Genomic DNA, 27698 nt, shown 5'->3' on the forward strand with positions numbered 1-27698 from the left:
CTAACCCAGGGGCAGGATACGTGGCCCAGGTTCGAAGACCAAAGATAAACGGTAGATGGGAGACAAAGGGGGTTTGTTCCAAATGTTATTCTATTGAGGAAAGGGGTGGAGGTGGGGGGAGGTCAGCCGCAGGTATGCTTACTTACCCCTTGACTCCAATTTTCCCTGGGATCACTATGGGTCGACTGTGGGCCACTGAAGTTGCGTCTTCCGTCCTTTGTTCCAGTGAGAGGTGCCCAGGGGTGCAGGTTCGAGGGTTCTTCTGGTCGGCTGCAACTGCAAGATGCAATCTCTGTCAATGAAGACATGCAGATTCCAACAATGCACACCTGTTCAGGACACTACACGGGATGTTATGTTAAAGGATATTTCTACTGTGCACTATCACCACCCGAGTGGTCCCCTGGCGGATATGAAAGGCAATGGGGTATGGTAAGTTAATAGGACTGAGTGGGAAAAAGCGCAATAGAGCTGTGATGTGCTGTTGGCAGCATCAGTTCGGTTTACACCGTTCGCTGAGTGTAGGTGTGATTTCTCGCGTGGTCCTTGTCATGTGCTATTGTGCGGGGCTGTATGGTTTTGTTTCATTGTTGGGGTGGGGGAAGGTGAGTTCCAGCGACAATCACAGTTTGCAGGAGACAACGGGCATCCTTCTAGTTGCGGTCACAGAAACTGCTGCATGACAGCTTCACTTGATGATCGGAAGACGGAATTTCGAGAGAAAGAGACTTGGTGCACAAGCTGGTTACCACCAAAGTTCCTTGCTTGAATGTGGAACGACAACTCTTCTGCCGAGGTAGCCCACAATGGAGCTGGAGTGTCCACCGCGAAGTGGCCATGCCATGCAGCCGAACAATGCCTTGAGAAAAATGTTGTGCCAAACTTTCTGCAGTAACTTCCCCTTTAATTGGAATAAAATGACTTTCTTTAGTAAGTAAATCAACAACAACCAAAATTGTAGAACAACCCTGATCCTTAGGGAGATCAACTATAAAATCCATAGAAATAGTATGCCACGGATGCGGCGGAATTGGAAGAGGTTCTAATAAACCCATTGGTTTACCCACATGTGACTTGGCTCTAATACAAGTCTCACAAGTCTTAACAAAGTTTAAAATGTCACTTCTCATTGTATCCCACCAAAATTCCCTCCTGACCAACTCTAAAGTTTTTCTAAACCCTTGATGACCTGAGAGTTTTGATTCATGACAATCAATCAAAATGTTTTCACGGAGCTTCTCTGAAGGAAGATATAATCTAGTGTCGAAATATGGTAAACCATTTTTAATTTTTCTCACTGGGTCCTGTCTCACCCATTCATCCATTTGTTCAGAAGTCATACAGTCTTGAATTTCTTTAGAAAAACTTCCTTCATCAAAAACTCCCGCCACAATAAAATGTTCAGAGGAAATCACAGGTTGTTGATCAATCTCCTTCAATTGTTCACTACCAGGAAACTGACGAGACAAAGCATCTGCCTTTCCATTTTGACTTCCAGGTTTAAAAGTAATTACAAAATCATAATCTGAAAAGAATAATGACCATCTTAATTGTCTGGGTGTTAAAGTTTTAGCTGATTTTAAAAATAAAAGATTTCGGTGATCAGTCAAAACTGTCAGTGTGTCTAGCTCCATTTAAATAATGGCGCCATTCCTCAAAGGCTGCCTTGATCGCTAAAAGCTCACGATCCATGATGGTATAATTGATTTCAGCTGAAGAAAATTTTTTGGAAAAATAAGCAACTGGATGCAATTGTCCAGTGTTTTCATGCCTTTGAGATAAAACCGCTCCCATAGCCAGATTGGAGGCGTCTGCCTCAACAAAAAAAGGCTTAGAAGGATCAGGATGTAAAAGCACAGGTCCTGTAATGAAACGATCTTTCAAAACCTGAAAAGCCTCTTCAGCTTCTTCACTCCAAATGAATTTTACTCCTTTCTTAAGAGGTTTAGTAATAGGAGTAATGATTTGAGAGAATCCTTCGATAAATCTCCTATAAAAATTGGCAAAGCCCAAAAAACTCTGCACCTCCTTAACTTTAGTCGGAGATGGCCAGTCTTTGACAGCCTTAATCTTCTTTAAATCCATCTCCAACCCACCAGGAGTAATCACAAAACCAAGGAATTCAACTGAAGAAGTATGAAATTGGCTTTTTTCCAATTTTGCAAATAAATGGTTTTCTCTCAATTTTTGTAGGACCAATTTTACATGACTTTGATGTTTCAAATCTTGTGAATAAATCAAAATATCATCGATGTAGACTACAACAAAAATGTCCAGGAACTCATGTAGAACTTCATTAATAAAAAACTGAAATGAAGCTGGGGCATTACATAATCCGAAAGGCATCACTAAATATTCAAATAATCCATACTTAGTCTTGAAAGCTGTCTTCCATTCATCTCCCTCTTTTACTCTAACAAGATAAGCACCTCTCAAATCCAATTTAGAAAATATTTCAGCTCCTTGTATCTGATCTAACATAACTGAAATTAAAGGAAGTGGATATCTATTTTTGATGGTTACCTTATTTAGAGCTCTATAATCAATACAAGTCCTCAATGTTCCCTCTTTTTTAGGCACAAAAAATAAAGGAGAAGCCACCGGGGACTTGGAATGTCTAATGAAACCCTTTGCTAAATTTTCAGTTAAATACTCCTTAAGGTAATCGTTTTCCTTTTCAGTAAGTGCATAAACCCTGCTACAAGGTAAAGTGGCTCCTGGTTCAAGTTCTATCTTACAATCAAATGGTCTATGAGGAGGAAGACCACCTGCCACTACCTCATCAAAGACATCACTGAATTCTTTGTAGCAATCAGGTAACTCTCCCATAACAGCTCCAATAGTATGAGAGTGAAAAAGAGCTCCAACCTCTCCTAAGAACCTTGCACCCTTAACATCATCAATCTGAGTATCTTCAAGGGATTTACCTTCAAAACAATGTTCCTTACAAAAATTGGAATTTAATTCAATCACCCTTCTGCTCCAATCAATCAAAGGATTATGATGTGTAAGCCAGGGCATGCCTAAAATAATCTTCAATTGTGGAGCATCGATAATCTCAAAAATCAACTCCTCTCCATGGTTCCCTGCCATAATCATTAGTAAGGGAGAAGTTTCATGTGTGATTGGTCCTGAAGTTAATTCTGATCCATCCACTGAACTAACCTGCTCAGATAAAACCTTCTTCACTAAGGGAATACCTAAACTCTTTGCTACTCCCCAATCCATAAAATTCCCAGTTGCTCCTGAATCAATAATCACAGGACCACTACCCACCAATTTCTTTTCAAAAATCAAGGATACATTAATTGTTATGTGAGGAACCGCCGCCTGAAGAGTATTGGCTACTTGATGATTCTTGCCGTCAGGATTTTGTACTTTCTTTGGAGTGTAAGGGCAGTTCCCAAGAAAATGTCCACTCCTTCCGCAATAAAGACAGATATTATTATTTCTTTGCCTATCTCTTTCCTCCTTAGAAAGAGGTCCTCTAATTCTTCCTGAACTTTCTGAATTTTTTGACCTAAAATCTCTATTTACAAACTCCAGCCTAGGTCTATCAAATCTAGGATTAGATTTATTCTCTTGTTTATTGTCTCCCCTCCTACGCTCCAATCTTCTTTCATAGAGGCGAAAATCTAACTGTACAACTAAATCCATCAAGGCGTCACAAGAAGTTGGTCTATTTACCACCCCAGACAAGGCGTCTTTCAATTCATCCCTTAAACCTCTGTAAAAAAGGGATGCTCTCTTCTCTTCTGGCCAGTTACTTTCAACAACTAGAGTCTTAAATTGGGTAATATAACTTACTAACTCTCGATTCCCCTGTTTTAACTCAAGCAGTTCACCATCAACTTGTAAGGATTCCTGACGTTTATCAAATAACTTACTGAACTCCTCCTTAAATAATTTAAAATCATACAAAGCTAAATCTTTTTGTTTAACCAACACTCCTGCCCAACTAGCAGCCTCCCCTGAAAGATAAGATATCATAAATGTTATCTTTGACATATCAGAAGAAAACACTTCCGGCCTACTTAAAAAATGTAATTCACATTGAGTGAAAAATGTTTGAAATCTTTTAGCCTCACCAGAAAAACGTTCAGGTGGTGCCAGAGGCACCGGTAAAATTAAAGACTTTAAACCTCCAATTGCTCCTAACCCAGAATCTCCTCTCTGTCTAGAACCTTCCCTTTCCAGAACTGGAGGTTCCAAAATCTGTTCTTCTCTCCTACCTACCAACCTTTCTTCTGACATTTCCTGAATATGTGTTACCTTAATATTTAACTCCTCAATCTTTTTATTTAAAAGGACATTCTCATTTATAGAAACCCTTAATTCTTCCCTCAACTCCTTAATCATAACCCCCAAGGCTTCCATAATTATTCTGGGAAGTGGTCTCAGCAGCTCAGGCGAAGTTAACTACTTGGGCCTTTCATTCTGTCAGGCTGGTAATATCCACATCCAACGCAGGAGCTGCTGAGTCCCACGATCCCACTAAGATGTCTAGCTCACAACTAAACTGAACAGCTGAGTACTAGACACCCCTGGGGGGAAGGGGGAAAAGTGGATAAAATAACAAATCAGACACTGGATCTTCTATCTTCATCCGGTCTCTGCATGAATGAAAATTGTTAAGCATTAAATAATATTACAAAACTAAACAACTATTATTTTATGAATATCAACAATCCTATCTGACTACCCTCTGCAAAAAGCCCAGAGGATGATAATTATTTCTATATATTTTTTTTAGTTTTGAAATAACTCCAACTCTTTTACCCTAAAAGCAAACTTTGGTGGTCATGTTTCATAACTGTGCTGCTGAAAACCAATGAACTGAATGTCATTACAAGTGACTAAACTGATGGAGGTTCCTTGTGGAAATAAATGAACTTGAAGAAAAGAAAATGTGTTTCCAAACAATGTCAATACAACTGTGAACACAAACTCCAGAATGTCTCAAGAAGATGAGTCTTATGAATGAAGCACACTTGAAAAAATAGTTGAAAACACAGAAATAATCTTTTGTTTTCCTTAAAATGATACTATTTCCTTAATCAGTTCATTCCATTTCATTTACCTCTCTTTATGGAAATAGTTCAACAACCAAAGGAAATACCATTTAATGTTGAGTGCAGTTTTAAAGTAAAGTTATTCCTCAAAAACGTCTTTGCATGTAATGATGCATTTGGAAGATTCCTCATATAATATGGTAAACAAGTCTTATATATTTTCCTCTTTGTTAAAAATACCTTGGCTCAAAAATAAATATCCTTCTTGGTGCTGCTTTTAAAAAACAAGGTTGCCTGTGCAGTCATTAACTTTAATAGCCTTTACATATCATGTTTTCATGACTTAATCTCTGATGAATGAGTTTGCCATGTAAAAACACTGGCTTCACAACACGACGTCTTTTAATCCTTGCACTTCAGAGGAGAAAATAACAGAAGATAAGGCTAACTTTGGCAGTTCATTTAGATTAATTACATAAAAAGTACTTAGCTTATTTTTTGCTTTAGAAGACCTCTCGGCATTTTCTTCCACAGGGAAAATTAATTTCTTTAGAGTAGATGTAACTTGAATGAGTTGTTTCTTTTTCTTTTAGTGTTGAAGATATTTTCTTAAGAGTTTTCCAAGGCCCAAAACATAGGAGATAAACAGAAACATGACCAGCTCAGGAAACTAAACTAATGAAAGGTAGTTTAGAATGTTGGGAGTCACACCATTGTCAACCTGCCACCCAATCAGAACTCCTGCCTCTGCCCTCCATCTTGGCTTGGGGTATCTGCAGTACTCTGAATATGGAAGTTAAGGCCCAACCATTTTAACAGTGAAAGGACTATATTTAGTTTTTAAACCTAACAATGAAATAAACAAAGAACATAATGATAATAATTCTTTAATTACCACCTATTTACTATGGAACCTGACACAGGGACACTTACAAAGGTTGTGATGGGCCTGGATCCTCGAAGTCGGCAAGACTTGTTGGTCACACCAGTCCAAAGGATGCAGCACTGACGCGGGTCTTTGGAGATCAGGCAGAGGAGAAGGACTTCACCGGGACGGTCACTGGAGAGGTAGCACCATCAATGGGCTGCTCTTGTTCAAAGGATACTTGGCTCCAATGTAAATCTGAAGAATGGCAGCAGCGGTCTTCCTCTTATCCAAAATCCGAGCTAAAAGCAAATCCAAGCCCACCAATGATAAGGCCCTACACCATTCAAACAGCCAGCAGTTGTCCAATCGGGGACAACTAGTGGTTTCACATCTGCCCCACGCAGACTTTCTGGCACCAAGGATGTGGACTGGGAAAAGGCAGTCCAAGCCCCCTTCCGGAGCCACACGCACACGAAGGCTCACTACCCCACGAAAGCAGCAGCTTTCCTGGAGAAGCGCATGAGTTTATAAGGACTTTCATGACCTGCGAAGTCAGGAAGAAGGACACACTACAATATGGCCAAAGACCAAGCCAGAATCTCATGGCACAGCCATTTTAGGGCACTAGCCACGTTTAGTACCGGTACCGGGTGAACGCAAATGTGCACACCAAAAATAATGCAAAAACAGTAAAGATGTAACTGCTGCCAATAGCTTATTTTCAGGCACATATAGAAGTAACCAAAATTCCATGTGTAGCTAGGGCGATGCAAAAGTGTCCCCATTGCACTGCATTGTAAGATGCTGCGTGCAATGTTGCAGATCCAAGAATTCAAAAGGGAAACAAAGTTTGTGAGTACTGATAGTCTGAAGGACTAGTCAGTTTCCCGAAAACAAATGAGCAAAACTGAAGTCTTTACTTCCCTTCAAAAAGTCAAGACAGGATCAAAAATCGAGCAAAAAGAATGGGGTCTCATAGAAAACTATGGAGGGAAAGTTGCAAAAATAAATTCTTTCCTAACAACCTTTTCTCCCATGTTTCGGTGCCTGACAGTGTACATGCCTATGTCTTTGTTAAATACTAAAGTTGCAGGTAGCCCATTTTGATGTTACAAAACTGTGAATGTGTATTTGTTACATAGAGACTTTACTTTCAAAGTAGTGGTGAGCTTGTTGCAATCTTGTGTTTAATATTCGGTTTTTGTAATCGCCTCTAGGACTTGAGTGTAATGTGATTTAATCTCTAAACTGGCTTCTCAGAACCCCTCACCAGGGTAGGTTCTGAAAATCCATCTGAACAGCGCCCATACAAAGTCCACTTCAATGGGCATGCACAGTGACATGTCAGTTGGGCCGTTTGGGTGACCCGCATCCCACTGGAACTGGATCCCAGTCACACAAAGTTGCCCTTGTGAGCTTCAGGCCGTACTCGCAGAGGCAGAACGGCCAAAATGGATGTTTTCATGGTTATAACCACACAAAGAAAGACTAAAAGGAAAATTACCAGGTCATGGGACTTATATGCGTTGGCAGTTATTTCGGTCATGCTCAGGGAAAAAGTGACTACTAACATGGCAATAAGGCTGCACCATGGTGTAGCCATATTGAAGTCTTACAGCTGCCACCAGCCTATGAGCTAGACACACTTTCTGTGGGATGGAATTTTCCCAAAGATAGAGTGGTCCAGCTTAAGTACCCCCACCCCAGTAGCCATATGGGCTACTTGGGGGTAGCACGCCAAAATGCAGTTTCAGTTTTCAGGGGGAATTAAGAAAAAAAATCCCCCTGTAAGCAAAAACGGGTCCATACACCAACAAGTCAGCAAAACGGCTTAGAGGCTACGTGAGTATGCAGAAGGAGACCCAAAAATTGATTTCTGGCCTAACAAATGGCTTAAGCCACATCCTGTTCACTTCCTCCTTATTTTGCCTGTTGGACACCCGTAAACCAACGAGCAGCCTAGTCTGTACATATTAAGTGTGTGTGTGCGTGCGTGCGTGTGCGTGCTCGTACTCGCATCCAGAAGCAAGTACCGAATTTATTCCACACGTCATTGTTCTCCAACACCAGGTTTGCTGCACTGTAGGGCACTGCAAGGGGTCTCCCAGGCTGTGGTCTCGTGTTACTCTGCAAGTGAAATATTTCTCTTTATCCTCTGGAATATTGAGTTGTGGGCTTCATGCCAGTGGCAGTATAACTCTGGGGCCGGCCCCCCAGGATGTTCAGGAGGTTGCGAGGCTCTATGAAATGGGAGGACAGTACTCGTATTTAATAGGATATAGAATAATGATGGCATTTGGGAGGCTCTCAGCAGAACCTAGTTTGGAAAGCACGGTTCTCAGCCATCTCAGCCCTCTTCCACACATCAGAGCGGCATTCAGAGAGCATGCACCGCACCTTTGAGGACATCCTTCTAGACCTGACCTGGGATGCTACTGACCGTGACCTGTTCTTTCCTTTCAGGGAGTGGATATGAACAGAGGAGCCCTGGAGGACCTTTACCAGACTTCGCCTGCAGGCGGCGAGAGCCCCATCACGGAGGCCGAGTCGCCTGTCTGCATCCTGGAGGACTCTGGCGCTGAGAAGAGGGTTGTGGATTCTCAGAACAGCATGGCTTCAAGGCAGGTGCATAGATATGTTCCCGGGGCAAACTTGTCTGGCATTTGGGTTATGATATGTTATTTATAACGTGCTTAATACCCAGAGGTTTCTAAGCATGGACCTGGGGATCGAAACTGTGTTGCTCTGTGTTGTCTTGCTTCCAAGGTGAAACGTGCCCCTGAGCTATCCTCCCGAGACGTTTGAAAGGTATGCCTCATTAAATCCTTAGAGGGTTGCTTATTTTGGCTGATCATTTAATTATTTGTCTTTTCGTTGGAGAGCTTTGTATAGCATGAGCCACAGCAAGGACATGGCTCGAGGTCACTGTTCAAAATATTGATTGCAACAACAGCACATGGTGGCAGAGCTAAAGTAACACTACGCACGCCTTGAGCAGCTATAGTGCATTAAAGTAACACCAGTTCAGTGGGGGATTGGTGCAACCTAGCTGAGTTTTATGTTCGGGTTCATGCATGGGTTCTGCCCGAGTTATCATTAGTTGGCATATATCATGATGTTGGGCGATGCTCATCTAAGCTGCTTTGCTCGCCTTCTTGGGTGGAAAGCAAGAGGTGCTTGGGTCATCCATGTGTCCTACTTAGACCCTCCTCATCATTAGCACACTCTGCTTGCCTCTGACTTTGCAATGCAGCTCAGGGCCTGGGAAACTGTCCAGGTAGTTTTGAGAGGGGTGTTTTTGGCCTGCCGCGCTGCTTGAAGAAACTTCAGCGGGCTGGCCTCCCGGAAGTCCAAGTCTGTGGTTTTCTGTTTGGCAGGAATGGGTCTGGTTTTAGCCTCCGGGGGCGGCCACACTGTACCGTCTGCAATCTGTAATAGACTAGAAGACACTAAACTGTGTATTTGTGGTGTATTGTGGGGCCTGTGAAATCGCTCTGTGGTTTGGCTGTTTTTTAATGTATTTATTTAGGACTTGTTTATAGCGAGGGTCGCGCCCAAGGCTGGGAAGCAGGGGTCTGTGGATCACTTAGAAGCACACCATTATACCTGCATACATGCGCAGGATAATTACATTGGCCTGCACAGCTTGAGTAAGAGCAGACATCTGACCCCGCGATTGCAGCGCATCAACGTAACAGCCAGGGGATGGCTCTGACTTATTTCCTTGCAGTTTTGGGGGAGATGGATGTAGGGTTAGTTCGTAGTGTGATTCTGGATATGCTGGTGGTTCAGCACCAAAGATCCTAATGGCGGTTGTGGTGTGTTGGAACCCTAACCATATCCTGTGCGCGTGAGCACTGTACGTGCAAGTTTGTGTGAATTTGTGTTACACTACAGGAATTGTGAGAATACTGTGGGCAACTGTTTTTGTTTGGTGCATTACTTGAAAAAGTGGCATGAAATAACTTCCAGAAGGACTAGGTCTGAGGTTTTCTATTTTCCGGAACACCGCTTTTAACTTTTTAATTTTTTTGCTATAACATGGTTCAGCTGAAAGCGTTTGGGGGAAGGGGGGGGTGAAACTGTAGAGAACATGTGCCTCGCTAGGAGTAAGCCGAGCCGCTTTGAATTATAGGAGGAGCACTCGGGCCTCACATAAACCAGACGGTTCCTTGTCATTACACGAAATAAATTACTTTGTGGCAATTTACTTGGTGGAAATGACTTCGAATTTTTACTTTTGCTTTTTATTTTTTGTTTTTGCATTTGTATTATTCCACTAACACTTTCCCTACAACCTCATCCGACCCTCCCAACTCCACTTTTAACCCATGACCCACAAATCTATCTAACAATATAATAAAAGGCCAGATGTAGGTTTGTCCCTGTATGTGTGTCCTATGCAGTAGCTACACCTGTTGTCGTCGCCAGAGGGAGCTGTTGCTTTAGGATATATAGTGGTCCTACTGTGTTAATGAAAAACTGCACTTACACTAGTAAATACATAATATTAAAGCAATTTCGAAGTCAATGCCATGAAGTAACTATCCACAAAGTAATTTACTTTGTGGAAACAACGTGAGACCAAACCAGACTCCTCCGCCTTCATAGTGGACCAGAGGAAAAGAGGAATGGCTCCTGGCTAGAAATATGTCCGAGTTCATGTTGCGATATGAGATGAGTCCTGGGGCCTGCAGCAGTCTGCCATGCTGTACTGGTGTAGAACCAGGGCAACATCTGTCTGAAGATACACAGAGGGCGAGGGGGGATGCCGTCCAAACGTGCCTATGCACCGAATCTTCCCACCGGACAGAATGTGAAGAAGTAGAGCTCAGGGCTGTCGGCCAAGATCATGCCATGATCCACCACTGCTTGGGTGCATATCTGTGCTCCCAGTATCTGCCCGATCATGCCCCATAAGTAGGTGTGATGTTGATGGTCGGTCAGGCATGTTCTGAAATCAAGGAGGGAGCAGTGATTTTAATCTGTAATGTACTCATTTATTTTATTTTTGCATTTGTAGAGCGCTTTAGCCCAGGGGCATCAGGGCGCTTTTGGGAACCAGTTACACATGAAAAACGTGTAGCTTATGGGTTAAACATTAGGACATATGTTCATATTGCATTGTCAATTAGGGAAAGCGACAAGTCTTTAGGGCCTTTCGGGAAAAGGCCAGTAGGATTCTATTGCTCTCATTGTGGGTGGGAGCGCGTTCCAATGCTGTGCTGCAACTGCATGGATGGTGGATCTCCTCCTTTGGGGAGGAGGGGCCAATGCGGAGGGCGTGAATCGCTCTTACTGGTCTCGTATAGGTGGGCATCATGATTCTTTGGGACAGGTATTTAGGGCCAGTGTTCGTCGGGCATTTATGGGCTAGGACCTGTTGTACTCGTTTGGCTATGGTTCAATTGTTGCTTTCTTCCTCGGCTCTTGGCCAGGTGCTAGATGAAAGAATGTGGCACACACGGTAATGCTAGCACATCAACTTGCTATCCATGGATGGGTTGCTGGCTGAGGCTGCTCCGTAGAAACTGCATCCGAGTGGGGACCGCCAAAGGTGCAGCCACAGTTCCCGTATGTCCCGTTCTCATGTTTTTCAGAGTAGCAGGTGCTCTGATGAAATATGCCGCAGGCATTCATCTGATTAATAGTGTGCGGTCCCCCAACCTTCATTAATGCTGATTGCAGCGAACCTTCACTTTTGTTGATGAGGAATATGGCGTTGGTAACCTTGGGCAGATAACCACATCCCATACCACCTTTTTCTCGGTGCCTTAGGGACAAAACATCTTTTGGGGGATTTTTATGTAGGAAGAGGTGCTAACTTTCCTGAGTCAATAGGCAGGTGTTAAAAACTATATTAACTCTTTGCTGCTGATTCTCTTTCTTTGTTAGTGGGTGTGAAGGTGAAGATGTCCTCAGCAGCACTGTGGATTACACAGACGCTACCACTCCCCTGACCACAGGCTACAACACAAGGACCAACAGCGAAGAGCACATTGTGGATGCGCAGTCCCTGAGGGGCTCCCAGGACATCATGGGTCACTCCATGCACCGTACGCGGACGGCCAGCGAGCTGCTCCTAAACAGGTATCTTGTGTTGACCTGGCAGAGCAAACTGTCTTGTCTACCCAGACATATCTTCTGATGAATGTCCCATGAGAATATGCAAAATAGCCAGGGAAATGATCAGCCCTAGAAATGAGGATCTACGGCATATAATAACATAATCATAATCCTTTGCATAGCACAGAGAATTCTGTGCTGTGTGCTTTGCAAAGGATCATGATTATGTAATCCTCATTTTGCTGAAATTATTCAGGGGTATTCATTTGATCAACCTTAGAAGAGCGGAAGGCCAAGATGGTTCTCCTGGTATTCAGTGGCAGCTGGTGAATTGTTTTCAATGGAGAGGTGTAAAGATTTCCCAAAAATGGGTACGAGTGACTGCCGAGCCAGTGTTCGGAAAATGTTCTTTTTGCTGCTTTCCTCCAATAGACTTCTATAGGGCACCTTTTCTTCTTGCTTTGTTTTGACTCCTGGCCTGACTTTTTGAAGGTAGGTAAAGGGGCAGTCCAGCCTGAACTGCTTGGTTACATTGCTTCTGCAAAAAATCACAAGCAACCCTGAGACAGAGTTGCGCGAGTGTCTTTCTCTGAGCTGGCGTGCCTCATAAGTGACCTTGTCTTTATGTCGCTTGTGAAGCTTTGGCATCCTGTCTTTGAAGAGAGACCATAATGCTGATCAAAATGTGGTCTATTCACTGTTAAATCTCATAGCCTTTTCTGTCCATATGGAAGTGAATGCCCATTGCCCTGGATGAGGGCTCAGGGAAGAGGTGGCCAGGATGGGACTTCATGGACACCAACACCTTATTTGTTGTGGTTTTGAGGTTCTTCATCGAGCAATACATGTTCCTCAATATTTAAACAGTATGAACTTGCAACAGTTCACCCCCAGCCTCCTCACCCGCCATGCCCCCATGATTCCAGCGGCGCTGCCTTGCGTTGTGCAGGAGCTTAATCCAGTGCATGTGTCTTATTGCCTTCGGACTTCTTGGCTTGAAGCGTCCACAATCTCAATACTGAGCCTTGTCGCAATAGTTTAGAAGACCGAAAAGTCCCATTTGTCAACCCATGGAAACGTTGCCCCTAGAACAACACGTTCATAAAGTGTATATAACAAAAAGTCATTCCCATACATCGAAGTCTTGGCAAAAATGTTCTCTAGTTTTTGTTCTGTGTCAAACTTTGTTTCCTCTGGTGTATGCTCTGTTTTTTCTAGCACAGGCAGTGACATATTTGGAAACCATCTGGCATCCGGGCCGGAGGCGGATCAGAAAACGGAAAAGGCCGAGTGGGCCCACCTATGTCCTGGTCCGCCGCCTTCCCAACCTCTTACATAAACGGGTTACATTAGACACAACAAACGCACTCCCCCCTCATCCCTGCTTGCTAGAATTAGGCACCACAGAATAACAAAGAGAAGTCTTGGCGCTCGCTCACAGGGCCAATGAGTTTAACTGTCGCATGAAACGTGTGGGTTGGGAAGACTTTGGGCAGCTGTTCCTGCTTCAGAGGAGCAACGTCATGGCTGATTCGTGTCCCGAGCTGGCTGTGTCGGACACACAGTTAAACGAAAAGAGGCTGCCCTGGAGCGGGAAGGACTGGAGGGCTGGAGAAACTATGAAAAAGGGGTTGTCCTCCCCTCTATGAATCTGAAAGGTATACAGGAAACATTCAGTGTACACTGGTTATTTAGACCCTAATGGGAACACATAACATTCTGGGCACCCATTAAGAAAAGCAGCATACTTGCTGGTGCTCAACACAAGACTCAAATAATATAAGAAAGACACATTTTTAATTTCACATTTAGCTTTATAAAATTAGCTTTTTTGTAAATACATTTTTGCAGACAATTCCAATGGTTTCTTTTCATAACTGTACATGTTATCCATTCATGTAATAACATCCATAGTTTAAAGTTCACTATATGCAAAGGAAACTGTGCTTAGTGACAAAAGAATTAGGTTCATCATTCTTGCATATAACCAACATCTTGAAAATCAAAGTATCCCATGTCATTGGGAATAGCAAACACACTGTGAGAATGTAAGATGAGGAGACAGTGGAATCTGTGTCTCCTGTGCCCGGCTAAGGTCTGACCTTGTATTCAGACACACAGGACACAGCCAATGTGGGATGGTTGGCCAGCCTTGTTCTCCGACTTTGGGCTTCACCTGGGCTTGTGCAGCTGCCCAATTGGGATAAGGTGAATGAGGAGAACTTGCACAAAAAGGCTTTTCCTCACCCATGTGCATCCGTTTTGGCGCATTTCAAAACAACCTCATCTAAGTGGCTGTGTTTTAATTGTTCCCCTGTTCATTTCTCTATTGCAGCTGTGACTGCGTTATAGGTGGGCAGCTAGGGCACGCGGCTGCCCACCTTGCATCACAAATGTGCTCCCCTTTCACTCCTTTGCCTCATGCTTCCTTTTTCTTTCAGACAGCTTTCTCTTTGGCTCCCTCTTATTTACCTTAATAGCTGGTCAAGTGGCACAGTGAGTAGAGCGCTCACTTTGACATCCGTGCAGAGCTTGCTAAGGCAGGTTCGAATCCCGGCAGGGCCAAACTCAGCCTTTCATCCTTCCGAGGTCGATAAATGGGCACCACACAGCAGCGCTCAGATACCCGAGGGTTCGTAGCACTATATAAATGTGAAATTATTATTATTATTATTATTATTAGTTCTATCCTCTCTGCTGTCCCACTCTTTGCATTTCTCTTACTCCCCTCTCCTGCTCTTTTTTTCACTACTGTTATCCCTGTGCTTGCTTCATTCCCTTAGTCCTCCTGCCCTTTTCTCTCCATCTCTGCCAAAGGTTCTTTTTATAAAGAGCTTGCTCTCTTCCTCGTTCTGCTACAATTCGCCCATTCTCATGCCTTCCTTCACTCTCAATTTTTTCCTCCTGTCTATTACCCACGTCACACACCATTTGCCTTTACATTGCTGCCCCTTCATGCCTCATTCCGATCACCTGCCTCCCGTCTCTCCCGCGCTCCCTCACTCTTCATTTCTCCCTGACTCAACTTCCTTTATTCGCCATTTTCCTTACACTTCTGAACCCTCAGCTCTCCATTTCCCCTCCCATTCATCCTCCTTAACCCTCACTGTTGTGCCTCATTATCTTTTGCCCCATTCTCCTTCCATCGTTCATTCGCTGGCAGTTTCAGCTCTTCATCTTGGGCACAAGTCCTTTTAGGAGCAAAACAAAAGGGGTGATGGCTGGAAGGTTTAGGCGCACCCTCTTGGACGCGGCAAGCAGGCTGCAGGGATCTTCGCACCTTGATAGTGCCATTTGTTTAAATATATTGACATGGAAAATGCAGTGCTTCAAATTATATTATATTTAAGCAAGCACTAGCAGCTGAGTACATGCTGCGCCCAAGCACGGCATACGGTTCTCTGTACCCATTCCCCCTTTTATCCTCACTGGGATCCCTTCATTCACCTCATCTCATGCCTTCCCTCACTCTCATTACCTCCCTCACACTTCTGCCCTCCTTCATTCTCCTGTCTCACCAGTGTCCATGTCACCTGCCTCTTTGCTACTTTACTCCCACATGATCCTGCCCTTATTCCCTCTTCATTTCCATTCACTGCCCTGCAGCAGAGCCCTGTAGAGCTAGAGGTGGTGGGTTGGTGCTAAAGGTTTTTTCAAGTGCCACAAGCATCACTCTAAAACAAAAAAAGAAAAAGAGTTGGGTAACCACTGGTTTCAGACTAGAAGGTGCACTCCTTTAAGTCTGTGCTCTTCAATGACATTTCAAGTGTGTGGGGTAAGAACACTGTGGCCATGAACAAAATGTATCTGTATGCTATAGGAATTATACTGCGAGATCCCCTGTAATGCCCCTTCCCATTGCCTTGAAACCTATAATTTCCAACATTAACTTCAGGCTTGATCATTGAATATAATGCCAGCATTGACTGCCAAATCTGGCAAGGAGGCCCAGCTGACTCCAGCACGAGTCAGACCCCGAAACACGGAAAATTGTAAAGAATACAACTGAAAGAAAATGTAGCATTTGTCCCTAAAGTTCATCACTGTGCAACTCTGCCCACACTATGCTCCACCTCCATGGCCCGCCTACCTTGGTCCCACTGTCATTTTGCCCACAGTGCCCTTTGCCTTAATTCTACCACTTGTGAGAGGGTATGAGTGTGAGAGATTCAACCATGCGCTCGTCTGGGCTTTTTAACATTTTTTTGATAAATAAAAATGAATGATGGGAGACCAACCTCTGAGAAATTTGTGAGGCCATTCCGTGCACATTTCATCTGCTTCCCGCATAAAACACATAGTCGCATGCACTCCGGAGAAAGACAGCCTACAGGCGCCGTCATCCCCTGTCATATTCGGTTGGAATGTCAAAGCCCCTGGATACATCAAAGCATCTCAAGGAGGGGGAAGGCACACCTTCCTCCAGCATGGACAGCCTAATTAAAATATCAAAGGCTCATGGATCTGCATTCCTTTTGTCCTCCAACTGGTGGCAGTGCATACTAATGAGCGATATTTGAGCCAACCCTGCTGTAGGGGCTTGGTTGCCAGAGAGACAACAGGAAAGGCATGACTAACCCCCTTTGGTATGCAATGTGTCAACTTGAAGCTAGTTCCCACCCCTCTGTATGAAAGGCAGTGAAATGCATCCACTATTTACCGTAGGCAAACCCCTGCAGAGCTGACCCTTTCAGAGGGGAGAATCACGTGGTTTGGGGAGACAGGATGTCTGCTCCCAGCACAAACTTCAAGGGAACACTACGCTTTAATCAAGAGTCACAGAGGGCTCAGGTAACCAGAGAGACACTTTGATCTACAACAGACAGGAAGATGGGTGGGACTTGGGTATTTGTTGTCACCCCCTTGTCTGTCCTGTTGCATAGCACTCTGGTTTTGACCTCATGCATAACAGAATATTGTTGGTGGGGACCCAGGATTGGTTCATTAAGGTGGGCTTAGCCTGCACCAATCACTGGGGCCCATTTGGCTTTAACAGAGGGCTGAACCCCTCACTTAGCAGATCATCTGAAGACTTTGAAAGGAATACAAAGGACTAATTTGGACCTGAGCTGAAGGTAGTCTACCTTACATCTTCCACCAGCCAAGGGTTCCAAGAGGGGAAGCAAGAGCCCTCCCCTAAACATCTCCCAGGCAATAGAGGTAGATACTGGACTCGAAGGACCCATCCGGCTGCTCCAGAACCGGTACCCAGCCAGCACACAGCATAGCCTGCTAGGTTCTGCCAGCAAGCTTTCTAGGTGGGAAGTGCCGGAGAGTATATGAACTAAGGACACAGTTGTTGCCTGCAATCACTCTCCTGTAGCTTTGGGCCATCCGCCTTGAAAGGACACGAGCCCTCTGAATAAGCTAGGAGTGCCACACAAGCATCATCCAGCGTCCATCTTTAAAGGACATTTTCGAGACAGGCGAGCCCTCGAACCGCATCCGGCTGCACCGCTGACGGTTGTCATGCCACAGTCACCAGAGTTGTCCGAGACTCCTTGACCAGCTTTCTAGATCCGCCAACCAGCAAAGAGAGAACGATTCTTGGCCCGAGGTGCCACACAGGACAGCCTGCAGCCGTCCATCCAGCCTCGCTTGCCAAACTGCCTGCCGCCTGGTACCCACAGCTGTCTCCCACTACTATCTCTGTCTCAAGGGCTGCAAAGTGCCCTGGAACCGCCTTGATGCTGTTGAGCACCAAGAACTTCTTCAGCACCAGGTACATTGTGGTTCTGTCCCCCTGGTCCTTCTCCAAACGCCCCTAGAGACGGTTGCAACCCTTTACTGAACCCCCCTGGGTACTGAAACCGAATAACCTTGAACTGTAAGACTGATTACTTTACCAACTACCCTCCTGTCCGTATCCAGAATGCATACCTTTTTGTCTGTCCTCTGTGTTCCTTTACAGGGTGGGAAATATGTTGTAGTGTGCTAGAACTGTCTGTTGTAGTAATAATAAAGTACATATCTGTATACAACCTTGACTGGACAGTCCCTTTTATCATTAGGTAATAATTGTATTTTCGCTGTGTTGCAACTAACCAACGATCCATGTCCTTGCAGAGATAAGCCTGCCGTTCCGTCCACGTTAACAAAATTGGACAAGGAGGTCTTATAATTTCACTTGTTTGTTTATTTTCTTTAGATAGCGCGCCTGACCCAGAGGTATCTGTGCGCTTTTAGTATACTGTTACAGAAAAAGGAAATGCAGTTTACAATTGGAGAATGTACATGCCTAGGAATTATAGACAGATTACAGATAGGTGCTAAAATACAATTTAGAGACATAGGCAATGATAAGAAGTTACAGTATCAAGGTGAGTATTATACATGGCTGGAAAATAGGCAGGACATATGCGAGGAGCAGTGGTATTATCCTCGTGGACTAGAGGTATGGGGTTGATTGTTGGTTTAGAAACCGATATTCATCCCTGGACCGCTGGTGCCCCGGAAGTTGATTCGTCACAATGAGGCTCTGTGCTTTCTGGAGGAAGGAAGTCTTGAAGTGAAGTCCGAGGTGAACACCGACAATTAAGTTTACAATTGTAATAGGAAGATGATTTTTCAAATATAGCCACTAGATGGCAGCATATGCAAATAATGCTAGCCTACTGTATCATAGACAATTGAGCCAAAAACCGGTTTGTTTTTTACGGGGAAATGTCCATGTACAAAATTAAAGGCATTTATGAGGCAATAACGAAGACATCAAACTGCTTCTAAAATGCATTATTTAAGAATTTCCGAATCCCTATCCAGGCATGTAAATGGAACGGAAAAGGAAAAAAATATGTAAATACAGTAAGTGAGCCTTTTCTAAGCAGCTGTGACAATGCGTAGATAAAAGGTTAAATGCTTGTAGAGGAGACATTCTTATCACTGCTTGGGAACTGTTATTTAAACTTTCAAAGGGAATTGCCTTGTCTGCATTGATTATCTTTTGCTCATTCCCAATGGTCCATGGCCCAGCACTATTTTTTGTTCATGGTTTTATTGGCTTTTTATTGAGACAAAGAATACGAACAATAAATGGAGCAACCACTTTCACCTGTGAGAAAAAATCATCCCCTTCATGGTCAACCAGGTACGTGGCCTAAAGCTTATCCTTCATCGAAGGGCAGATATCACCTGTAACCGGCAGAGGGAGAGTACGCACAGGCCCTAGCTGCCAGCATCCACTCCATCAATACCACCTGCTACTCCACCAGCCTGTGAGGACCGGTTTTTTGAGAAGTTCCTCACACTGATGAGGTCCCCTCAGATGAGCTGCATCCTTCGGGATGTTATCCGGGATATGCTACCGCCACTCCCGCCGCCAGCACCCATAGTCATTCCTCCTATGGCTCTGGTGTCTCAGGCACCTCTGCAGCCCCAGCTGCGCAGGTCCCTTCACTTCCAGCTTTCCAGCTGCCTCCCACAGCTCAGACCATTACACAACAGCCTCCGGCCCCCACAACTCAGCCTACGACTCCCAGCACTTCTCTGCCGGCTCCAGACCAGTCGGACACCCTAGTGGACACCGATGTGGAGGAGGATCCAGACACCCCATCGTCAGCCAAGGCCTTCCAAGATCGACTTTCAGGTTTGGTGGAATACTTAGGGGCTTCTGCAACTGGAGGCGGGGGTCCTGGCCAAAGTCCTCACTCTATGCCCCACGGCTAGAACAGGGATTCCTATGCAAAAGGACGTCATCGCCCTGGCCAAAAAGGGATGGCTGAAACCCCACTCGGCACAGCCCACCAACAGGCGCCTCGACGCCAAGTAGAGGCAGCTGGAGGGGGATACACTCTTATCGGAGCACCCTCTACCACACTCCTCGGTGATTGCTGCAGCTTCCATATACTCGAAGCCTCAGTCGTCATCGGCCACCTCGTCCTCGGCTCTGCTAGGCATGGAGAAGATCTTGGAGGCATATGGACAGAAGGTCTACTCCAACGCCTCTCTGCACCTTTGTCTTCCTAATACGGATGCCATGCTCGCAGCCGTTAACCAGAGGCTTTGGCGGGAAATAGCAGACTTCCTTCCGGAACATCCGGTGTACAGTCAGGCACATTTTAAGGCGGGGCTGGCAGAAGTGAAGATGGTGGCTCAAGATATCATGGAGTCCACAGTCGCGCATATTGACACCTCAGGCCGGGCCATCGGCATCGCCGCAGACATGAGAAGGATGGCCTGGCTCCGGGCCACAAAGTTCAACCCGGACGTCCACGAACGCATATTGGACCTTACATTCGAGGGTGGCAACCTCTTCCATTCCACCACCGATGAGGAATTGGATAAGAAGAACAGTTCCCAGACTGCAAAGTCTTTATCCATTATCACAAAGTCCACGCCCAAGACCTACAGTCAAACGCACCAGCGTTCTGACAAGGGTCGGGCCTTTGGCGGGTTCCGGGGCTTCCAAGAACGATGGTCCAGGCAGCCTGACCGATCTCCAAGCCAACACCGCTGCAAGCAGCAGAAGACTGGGAATAAGGGCTTCTTTCAGTCCCCTTCCTCAGCCTCAGAGGTAAAGAAGGCATGACACTCCTCCGGGTCCACTTGTCTCCAGTGGGGCTGGGGGGCAGGTTTGCCTTCCATGCACATAATTAGTGCATGAGGTTGGCGGCCCCCTGGATCCTTTCTGTTGGCGGAAATTCGATCGCTCGTAGAGAACCAGGCAGTGGAAGAAGTCCCAGCCTCTGCAGCGTGTTATGGACTTCTGTTCCAGGATTTTCGCCATACATAAGAACCACCAGACGGGCCTGAGAGTTGTGTTGGACCTTTCCACCCTGAACCTTTCCCTCCCACTTCAAAAGTTCAAGATGGTTACCCCAGCGCTTATTGCTGAGACACTGTGCAGGGGTGACTGGATCTGAAGGACGCTTAGTTACATGTCCCGATTTGGCAGCCCCATCGGTCATTCCTCTGGTTCAGGATCATGGGCTTCGATTTTCAATTCAGCCCACAGGGTCTTTACCAGGCTTATAATTGCAATAGCAGCCGTTCTCAGGGCCCAAGGTCGTCATGTCTAACCATACCTAGACGACTGGCTCGTCAGGATGAGTTTTCCGGAGGTGGTCCAGCATAGGTTCTCTGCCCTCATGAAAATCTTGAACGACTTGGGATTCTCCATCATTCTCAAAAAGTCTCAGCTGGAGCCAACGCAGAGTCTAACGTACCTCGGCCTCATCTTGGATACGAGACCCGAGAGAGTTTTTCCCTCGGACGACAAGATCTCAGCCATCAAAAGGGCCACGGGTCACTTTCATAGCAGAGAGGTGACTTCAGCATGGTGGTACCAGCACCTCCATGGCAGCTTGTCTCTTGGTGCTACCTTACACAAGACTCAAGATGAGATTACAGCTGCACTTCGCAGCCTCATGGAATCAGGAGCTGGGTTCACAGGCGGAACTCATCAGCATTCCTCCCTTCCTACACCAGGACTGTGACAATGTGCAGAACTGTTGTTCATGCCCTTGCAGCTTTCTATACAGTGGGGAAGCACCATCAAAGCTTGGATGTGGATCCAGGAAGTAGTTCCTGTATGTTCTTTCCTCTAATGTGATCTCTGTTTTGGTATTCTAGGAGACCAGGGCGGATGACGAGGAAGGGGAACCCAACGGTTTCAGTTGGGCGTACTGAAAATAAACACAGCTGACAAGAAGAAGTGGCGCTCATGCTGAATTTGTGCCGTTGCACAGAAGTTACGCGTTAAGGAGTTAATTTCGTTTTTTTTTTTTGTGTGGAAAAGTAACGACGCTTGAAGCAGCACCATTGCGCTCCATCAAGTTGCGAGGTCGAGGCGACCGTTGTCGCTCATATTCGGAGCGGAGGCAGAGAGGCGGCCGACAAGTACCGCCACTGCGGAGAGGTGAGAGCTGGAGGAGGAGGGGAACGTAGCCGGCACCCGAACTGAGGAGGAGGAGCACAAGCGCCTCTGGAGTCGCGGAGAGAACGCGGACTCAGAAGAGACGGAGGAGTGCCTTCGGCAGGAGTCTGAGCTGCGAAGAGGAAGAACCGTCTGCCATCTGGAAGAGACCGTAAGGTAAAGATGCTCCGGTTGAACTGAGGAGAGAGTTGCAGTAAGAGGGACAGAGGGACTGCTGAGTGAACTCTGGTTATAAGAGGTTCATGGGGGAAAGTTCGTATTGAATCAAGTACTTGTCGGCTGTAGTGGCGAAGCGCACAACAGGAGAGGAACAGTTCTTAGCAAGTGATTGCTGAGCAAAGACCTTGAAAGAGAGAGACTGAGAGGGGAGTGGCCAGGAAGGGGAGCCAAGTCGTAAGAGGTATCCCACACTTAAAGCCAGTTGAGAGGAAATTACAGTGGATGTCTTTTAACCCAAAGATGAGGACGAAAGCATCCTAACTCAAGTGAGCCTCAACTTTTTTTTCTATCAGAGGGGGGAGTAGATTCCCTCGCCAAGGCAGTTAAGACACAGAGCAAAACAATTTTTTTAAAGACAGCTGAGAACTGAAAGACAGATATAAAAGAAGACTCAGAAAGATAACAGAGAGGGAAATAAAAAGAAGAGAGAGAGAGTAACATTCAAACGAACATTCTTACCTAAATAACTTACCTGTGGGCACCAACTTTGGGGATCTCGCCACCACGAACTCTGTTCTGAAGCCCGGAGTGCTGAAGAAGACGTAACCTTTTTCTTGTTACCTAAAAATAGTTTTGAACAATAAAAGAATTGGGCTCTCTTTTATTCCAAGCAAACTACTTATTGGCTGGGATCTCATTATTGTTTAAAACACGACACCTTGGTAGTATCACAGGACCTAGTCTGGTGGAGCATAGACTGCAATCTCAGGATAGGCAGGCCCTTCCGTCAGCCAGCACTGCAGGTTACCATCACCACAGATACGTCCCTGGAGGGCTGGGGAGCTACCCTGGACAACCAGTGTCCAAAGAGCTTGGTCCCGGCAGGAGCAGGAAGCATATATCAATTGGCTAGAGCTGAAGGCCATCTGGCTGGCTCTTGAGGCCTTCCTACCGCCCATCAGCAGAGCGATCCTCATTCAGACAGACAACTCCACCAGCATGTTACCTCAACAAGCAGGGTGGCACCAGGTCCCCTCCCCTATGCACCCTCGCGGTCAGCATCTGGGAATGGGCTCTGGTGAATGATATTCATCTGACGGCGATCCATCTTCCGGGGTCGAACCTGGAGGCGCCTTGTCCTTCAGCAGATTTTCAACAGACGGAGTCATCCCCAGGTGGACCTCTTTGCCACCTGGTTCAACAGGAAGTGCCCTCAGTTCGCATCCTGGCAGCGTCAGGGTCAAGGCTCACTGGGCGATGCGTTACAGATTCAGTGGAACAGCATGGACGCCTATGCCTTCCTCCCCACTCCACTGGTACACAGGGTGATATGCAAGATAAGAGAGTCTCGGCCCCTTCGCATCATTCTAATAGTTCTGTGGTGGCTGGCGAGGCCATGGTTCTCGGAGCTACTCAGCCTGTCAGACCAACCGTCGATGCACCTTCGGCTGGGTCCAGCACATCTACTGTTGCAACAGGGGGGCACAGTGATACACCCCACCCCACAGAAGTTAGCCCTTGCAGCATAGTTCCTGAACAGGTCCATTTGAAGCATCTGCGCCTCTCGCAGGCTAATCTAGACATCATTCAGGGTGCAAGCAGCAATGCCACTAGGAACCAGTGCAAAAGCAAGTGGACAAGGTTTTGCCGCTGGGCTGAGTCCAAGGAAGTAGATCCTGTCACTTGCTCACTGGACGATGTGCTATCTTTCTCTGCACACCTGCACACTCTGATAGACACGTGCTGCACTGATCTAGCGGCCATCGTTGTCTACCAGAATTCAGAGGAGGAGGTTTTCTCGTCTGCCAATCGGGTGGGACTTTTGGCGGGACTCACTCGGCTCTTCCCGCCCATCAAGAAGCCACCCCGTGTGAGACCTCAATATAGAGTTGGGCGCCTTGGCGCATAAACCCTTCGAGCCTATGGCGTCAGCGGACATCAGGCTGGTCACCAGGAAGACAGTGTCAGGTACTGTCAGGTTGGAGTGACATATTCTTTACATACAGTATCATATACTCACTTACATTGGGTCAGGGGAGACACATATTTAGTATAGAAAGGTTTTAGGAAGTTATTATGGGTTATATTTTTTATACAGCCAATTTTGCCCTTAACCTTCATTGTAGTCTATGGAGATTGCCCCAAGCCAAGATGGAGGTTCTCAGTCTAAATTCTGATTGGCTGGAGATTGTTTATAGGTAGGACAATGAACATTCTAAACTGCCTTTCATCGTCCTTGCCCAGCTGAGAGGTCGTGTGCCTTGTTGCTCCTGCTTAACTTTGTCAAGGGTGACAAGTTTCTAGCAGTTGAGCGGAAGATCTGAAAGTATAACAGGAGTCATGGTTGGAGTTTGGTGGAGACACAGGACAGGAGTCACAAACTTCCATTTATTCTGAGAAAAAAAGTTTTCAAGTCTTATTCAAGATAAGTGACTTTCCAGATTTGTTGAACTTGTAAAAAGGTTATATTTATCTAAGGGATTGTAATCAAATCTGTATCTAAAAAGATTGAAGCGCGTATGTTTGTTTTTATCGCTACATGTCAAATCAAACTAGCGCGAGAGTTTTTTGTCCGTTACTTTTCGCCCGCGCGTGTTTCTCTGCGCGTGAGAGTGAAGCGCAAGCGTGTACTTTGGACTCGCGTTTACTGTTCGTTTACGCAAGGGTTTTTCCGCGTGATAATATAAGCGCGAGTGTATGTTGCGCGTGTACGTATTTATTCGTGAGTTGGACATTAGCGCGAGTGCGTTTTACCGCGAATTGAGTCGTCAGCGCGTGTGCGTGTTTCCCGCGACTTGGAGGAAAGCGCGTGTAATTTTTATCGCGTCTTGGATTTCAGCGCGAGTTCGTTTACCCGTGAATTGAGTCGTCAGCGCGTGTGCGTGTTTCCCGCGACTTGGAGGAAAGCGCGTGTCATTTTTATCGCGTCTTGGATTTCAGCGCGAGTGTGTTTTACCCGCGAATTGAGTCGTCAGCGCGTGTGCGTGTTTCCCGCGACTTGGAGGAAAGCGTATGAAATTTATATCGCGTCTTGGACTTTAGCGCGAGTGCGTTTTTACGCATGTGCGTATTTCCCGCGATTTGGAGAAAAAGCGTGTGATTTTTTCTTCCCGCGGTTTCTGGCTTTCCACGTGAAGATTCCAGCGCAAGTTAAATTCGTTCCTGAGAAAAAGACTCTCTACAAAGAAAATATTAAAAACAAATACAAGAGAACTTAAAAGAACTTCATAAATCTTACTTGAAGACCTTGTTCAAGAATCTTTTATTTGAGCAGACTAACTACAAAGTTAATTTACATTCATGGACCTACTGAGAAGGCTGAATTATCTATAAGATTCTGGTCCACAAGTAAGGAAGTCTTGTCTGCTTTTCACTTCTCTGGGCATTCTGAAGAGAAGAACCAGGTATGGTTTTTAAACTATTTTGATTAAGGATTTAGATTTTAAGGTTAGTATAGTAACCCATGAGTAATGAGGTATATTGCATGTTTATGTTTTAACTACAGGTGAAGAACCAGCGAGTTGATAGCTTCCAGCCTGGTGTTTGTTTTTTTGTCCCTTCCCCCTTTCCCCTGAAAGTGAGGTAAACTGAGCAGTTATATTTATGTCAGCTCAGAGTGCCACATTTTGGGTGGATTGTCGGGGGCTCAGCAGCTTCTGCAGACACCAGGTTCTCAGCATGACAGTCAGCCCTTTTCGTGGGTGTTATGCACGTCCTGTCAGCGAGATCCAAGCTCTAGTGGCTTCTGGAGCCATACACTGCCTTTCACAGGGACAAGGTGGTCCTCAGAATGCATCCCACATTCCTTCCTAAGGTAGTCTCAGCGTTCCACCTAAATAAAGAGGTAATACTCCCTACTTTCTTTGCAGACCCCAAGGACGATGCTCAGAGGGTTCTGCACTGTTTAGATGTTAGGAGAGCGCTAAAGTTCTGTCTGGACAGGATCAAGAGCTTCCGCAAATCTGAGGCTCTATTTATCACCTTCAGCTGGTCAAGGCCCAGATATCACGCTTCCAAGGCCTCCATAGCAAGATGGATTGTGGCAGTCATTAAGGAGGCATATGAGGGGCAGCACAAGCCACTCCCGGCAAACATGCATGCCCATGCTGTCAGAGCCAAGGCCATGGGGATCGCATTCCAGAGCCACATTCCGTGGCAGGTCATTAGCAGGGCGGCCACGTGGGCCACTCCTTCAGCTTTTTGTAAGCACTACTGTTTTGATGCCGGCTCCAGATCAGACACGGTATTTAGGCAGGCAGTTTTAAGGAACTTGTTTTCTTAAGGAGGGTCACCTCTCCACCCTGCGGCTACATTCAGTTGTAATCGCCCATGCAGTATGCAGGAAAGGGGACGGGACGTAAGAGTAATTATAAGTTACTCACCGTAGTGACTAACATACTCTTAGTCCATAGTCCCCTTTTCTCCATACGTCCCACCATCCTCGCCCCTAAAAATTAGTGTCATTAGGCAATGTTAATATTGTCGATGTGTCTATGGGGACTGAGGAGTGGCGCCGGTGGGTGGAGTCAGGGGAGTGCATGCTCCCAGGGCTGCGGCTCCAAATTTAAAGGGGAAGATATTTTCTGGTGAAAAAGCTTCAGTCTCCCGTCCCTAGGAGGGACACCCCTGCAATATGGAGGAAAAGGGGACTAAGAGTATGTTAGTCACTACATATGTTTTGACATTAATTATGCACTGCCAGTGAGCTTCATGGTAACACTACCACCACACGAAGCAATCACTCTTTGCTGCTGGAACGATGCCATTTTCAACAGATTGAGAGAAGTTGGGCAGAAAGGGGTATGGCTGAGCAGCAATGCCACTCGCTGCTTCACATGTCACTTACATCCAGCATTCTGATGCGTTGTAATCTATTTGTCTGGCCTCCAAGTGGGCTTGCAGATGCACACCAGTTGGCATCGCTGAACTCCACTTCCCTCCTCCTCCACTGCTGCTGCCGCCGCCACACGATCTCTTCCATCCAGAGGTCACCTGGGAGCCTGGCATCCCAGGATGCCACTTATGGAAAAATAATTTCTGAACTCGTCTGCTCATCCTTGCAACTCCAACTCCCCAGCGGGTATCATTGTAGCAGTGTGGTGCCAGGGCACATGCAATCCACACTGTCCATTGGACTCCTGACACCCCATCGGGGTGCCATATAGGGTGTTGCAGTGGATTGGCACAAAAGTCGTCCCAGAGCATGTTGACTCTGGCCCGCAGCAATCTCCACCTTTAGTTGGAACATATGTTCCCTACCACTTATTATTAAAGAGCCGGCAAGAACATTACTCATTTACTGATTCAGTGAAAGTCATAAACTAAACCTCCAGGGAAAAATGTAGCTTGGGACCATAATCAGTTTGCAAGTGACCATCCAATTCCCAACCAACCCTTTTCTCTAAATGCAAAGGATAGTCAGTCCAACTCAAAGCATATTTTGTAGCCCATCCAATCGTGGGGAAACCAATGTCGAGTTCGCCTCTCTTTAAGGTATACAAAATGTTTGGATTGTTGAGCACAGGTGCTGGATGTGGGGGAGTCTGACCTCTTGATGTTTATGAATCTCTGAGGTCTTTGCAATCATCAACCATACAATCTTGCTTGCTGGACTTCAGGAAGTGGTCGGGTGAAGTGACAGCCTAAGGAATAGTTCGCTACTTGGCCCTGCAATCATTGTTGAATTAAAGGGTTTTGATGCTCTGGTGCTCTGCACGAG

General features: G+C 45.8%; 1 protein-coding gene across 5 annotated transcripts in view; it reads left to right on the forward strand.

Annotated features, from left to right (window-relative positions):
- PIEZO1 (piezo type mechanosensitive ion channel component 1 (Er blood group)) overlaps positions 1–27698 on the forward strand; it is a 960480-nt gene that overhangs the window by 792124 nt on the left and 140658 nt on the right. For all 5 annotated transcript variants that reach the window (XM_069635852.1, XM_069635881.1, XM_069635891.1 and 2 more), the window contains 2 exons: positions 8344–8501; positions 11776–11970. In XM_069635852.1, the coding sequence (XP_069491953.1) occupies positions 8344–8501; positions 11776–11970 (353 nt within the window). The remainder of the gene's footprint in view (positions 1–8343; positions 8502–11775; positions 11971–27698) is intronic.

This window comes from Ambystoma mexicanum, chromosome 1q, assembly GCF_040938575.1.
Source record: "Ambystoma mexicanum isolate Mex_15411 chromosome 1q, UKY_AmexF1_1, whole genome shotgun sequence".
In the NCBI taxonomy this organism is placed as follows: domain Eukaryota; kingdom Metazoa; phylum Chordata; class Amphibia; order Caudata; family Ambystomatidae; genus Ambystoma; species Ambystoma mexicanum.